Source organism: Brassica oleracea, unplaced genomic scaffold, assembly GCF_000695525.1.
Source record: "Brassica oleracea var. oleracea cultivar TO1000 unplaced genomic scaffold, BOL UnpScaffold00751, whole genome shotgun sequence".
In the NCBI taxonomy this organism is placed as follows: domain Eukaryota; kingdom Viridiplantae; phylum Streptophyta; class Magnoliopsida; order Brassicales; family Brassicaceae; genus Brassica; species Brassica oleracea.
In genome coordinates this window covers 20,416-22,378 of record NW_013617447.1, presented here as the reverse complement: position 1 = coordinate 22,378, position 1,963 = coordinate 20,416, and the positions used below count along the sequence as shown (strand labels likewise).

General features: G+C 35.1%; 1 protein-coding gene across 1 annotated transcript; it reads left to right on the top strand.

Annotated features, from left to right (window-relative positions):
• Positions 1 to 602: 602 nt before the first annotated feature.
• Positions 603 to 1,727, top strand: LOC106319986 (putative F-box/FBD/LRR-repeat protein At4g13965). Its single transcript, XM_013758358.1, has one exon. It carries the CDS (start codon positions 603 to 605, stop codon positions 1,725 to 1,727), a length of 1,125 nt encoding a protein of 374 aa, XP_013613812.1.
• The last annotated feature ends 236 nt before the right edge of the window (positions 1,728 to 1,963 follow it).

The window sequence follows — 1,963 nt, the reverse complement described above, 5'->3', positions numbered from 1 at the left end:
TTTAAAATATATACTGCAACCTATGTGTCACTAATCGGAGATATAATATATGAAAATACATGCTTTTAGTATAAAAATTGATGTATATATATATTTACATTAAAATATTGCCGTTTTCTATTAATTTTCTTTATTTATAGAGAAGTTAACAAAATAATAACTTCTGGAAACAAATATTAACAAAAGAGAAGTTAAATAAAATATGTTAATAATGACATTTTATTTAAGCTTTTTGATTTTATGGGATTTAATAAATAAAAAATAACTTCTGGTGTTAAAATACACCACACATATCGCAGAGGCAGAAGATGAGATATATTTTGGGCCTTTCTTTAATATATAACCTCTGAAAACCCTAAAACTTGAGTTCTTGTTCCGTTCATTCTCTTCTCCGTAAAAGAAATCATCGCCGGTTTATTGTCTCCTGCTACCAGTGATAATGCAGAACGTTTTGTCTAAACGATGTTGGAGAAACGATGAGGGAATGGACATGATCAGTAAGTTGCCCCCAAGCTCGGGTATTCCAAATATTTTCTTTGCTTCCACAAAGAGATGTTGTAACCACCAGCGTTTTGTCTAAACAATGGAATGCTATATGGAAGATGGTGTCTAAACTCGAGTTTGATTATCAGCACTATGGTGACGGCGAGACGTTTTCAGACAACTTTTGCAGTGTTTTGATATCCAGTAAAGCTCCGGTGCTAGAGAGTTTGCGTCTCCGTTTTAGTATAGACAGTTCTGCTCCTGTCGATATAGAATTGTGGATTTCAATTGCATACTTACACCGTATGTGTGAGTTGGAGCTAGATGTTGTAGGGCCTTCCAGTTTCAAGCTCCCTGTTAACTACTTATTTTACCGTGATCTAGATACCTTGAAACTCAAGAATTTTGTTCTTGTTGATTGTCCTGATCAGGATCGCCACCGCAAGTATTATATGAGAACACTGCATCTTTGCTATGTGAACTGCAAAAACGATGATTCGGTTGCTAACTTTTTATCTGGATGCCATGTTCTTGAGAATTTGGTTGTGAGTCGATGTAGATGGGATCATGTTAAAACTTTCACTATTGCTGTCCCAACTTTGCAGAGACTTGAAATTTGTGATTGGAATTGGAATGGTCAAGAAAGGGAGCAAGAGTTTGGGGACTACGAGATTAATGCTCCTTGTTTGAAATACTTGAAGATTAAAGGGACTCGTGATATCCGGTTTCGTCTAGTTGATCAGATGATTGCAAATAGTAGTACTAGTGATAATCAAGATCTTTGGAGGATCAGAAACTTTTCCTTGTCTTACAGGTCATCTCTAATAAGTGAGATTGCATTTCCTAAGTATACCATCTTCCACCAGTTGGTATATTTGGAGCTATGCACATCTCAAGCAATGTGGTGTAATCTACTTACTCTCATAATCAATACTTGTCCCAGATTACAAGTCCTCAAACTTATAGGTTGTGGATGGGATAATAGAAAAGTTTTTGCGGGGAGATGGAATAAACCAAAGAATGTTCCGGAATGTTTGGAGACTTTTGTGTGGAACTGCTGCAAAGAGCAACAAGAAAAAGAGAAAGGAGTGGTGAAATACATTCTACGAAATGCAAATCGACTAAAGAAAGCAAGAATCATCATGAAAGAGTTTAGCTCGCAGGAAAGACTTAAGATGCTTGAAGAGTTTAAAAGTGTGGTCAAGGCTTCAAATTCATCATGCAACATTCTTGTGGTTGAATGAAACTTAGAGAAGTATTTGTTGTTTCATAAATCACTTTTTTTACAGCAACATCTTAATTAATGTTTCTATTTGATCTTTTCTCTTTTGAACATTCTCTCAACCTATATATCAGTTAATTTCTTTGTATACGTTTCTATATATTCTCTCAAACCTCTATAATAGATTAATTACCATTTCTTGTGATTTGCTCTTCTTGGCTTGGCCTTTCTCACTCACTCTGTTTTTGTTCTCTTTTT

Coding starts and splice junctions, on each gene's coding strand:
- LOC106319986 (XM_013758358.1), top strand. CDS start 603: ATGGTGTCTAAACTCGAGTTTGATTATCAGCACTATGGTGACGGCGAG.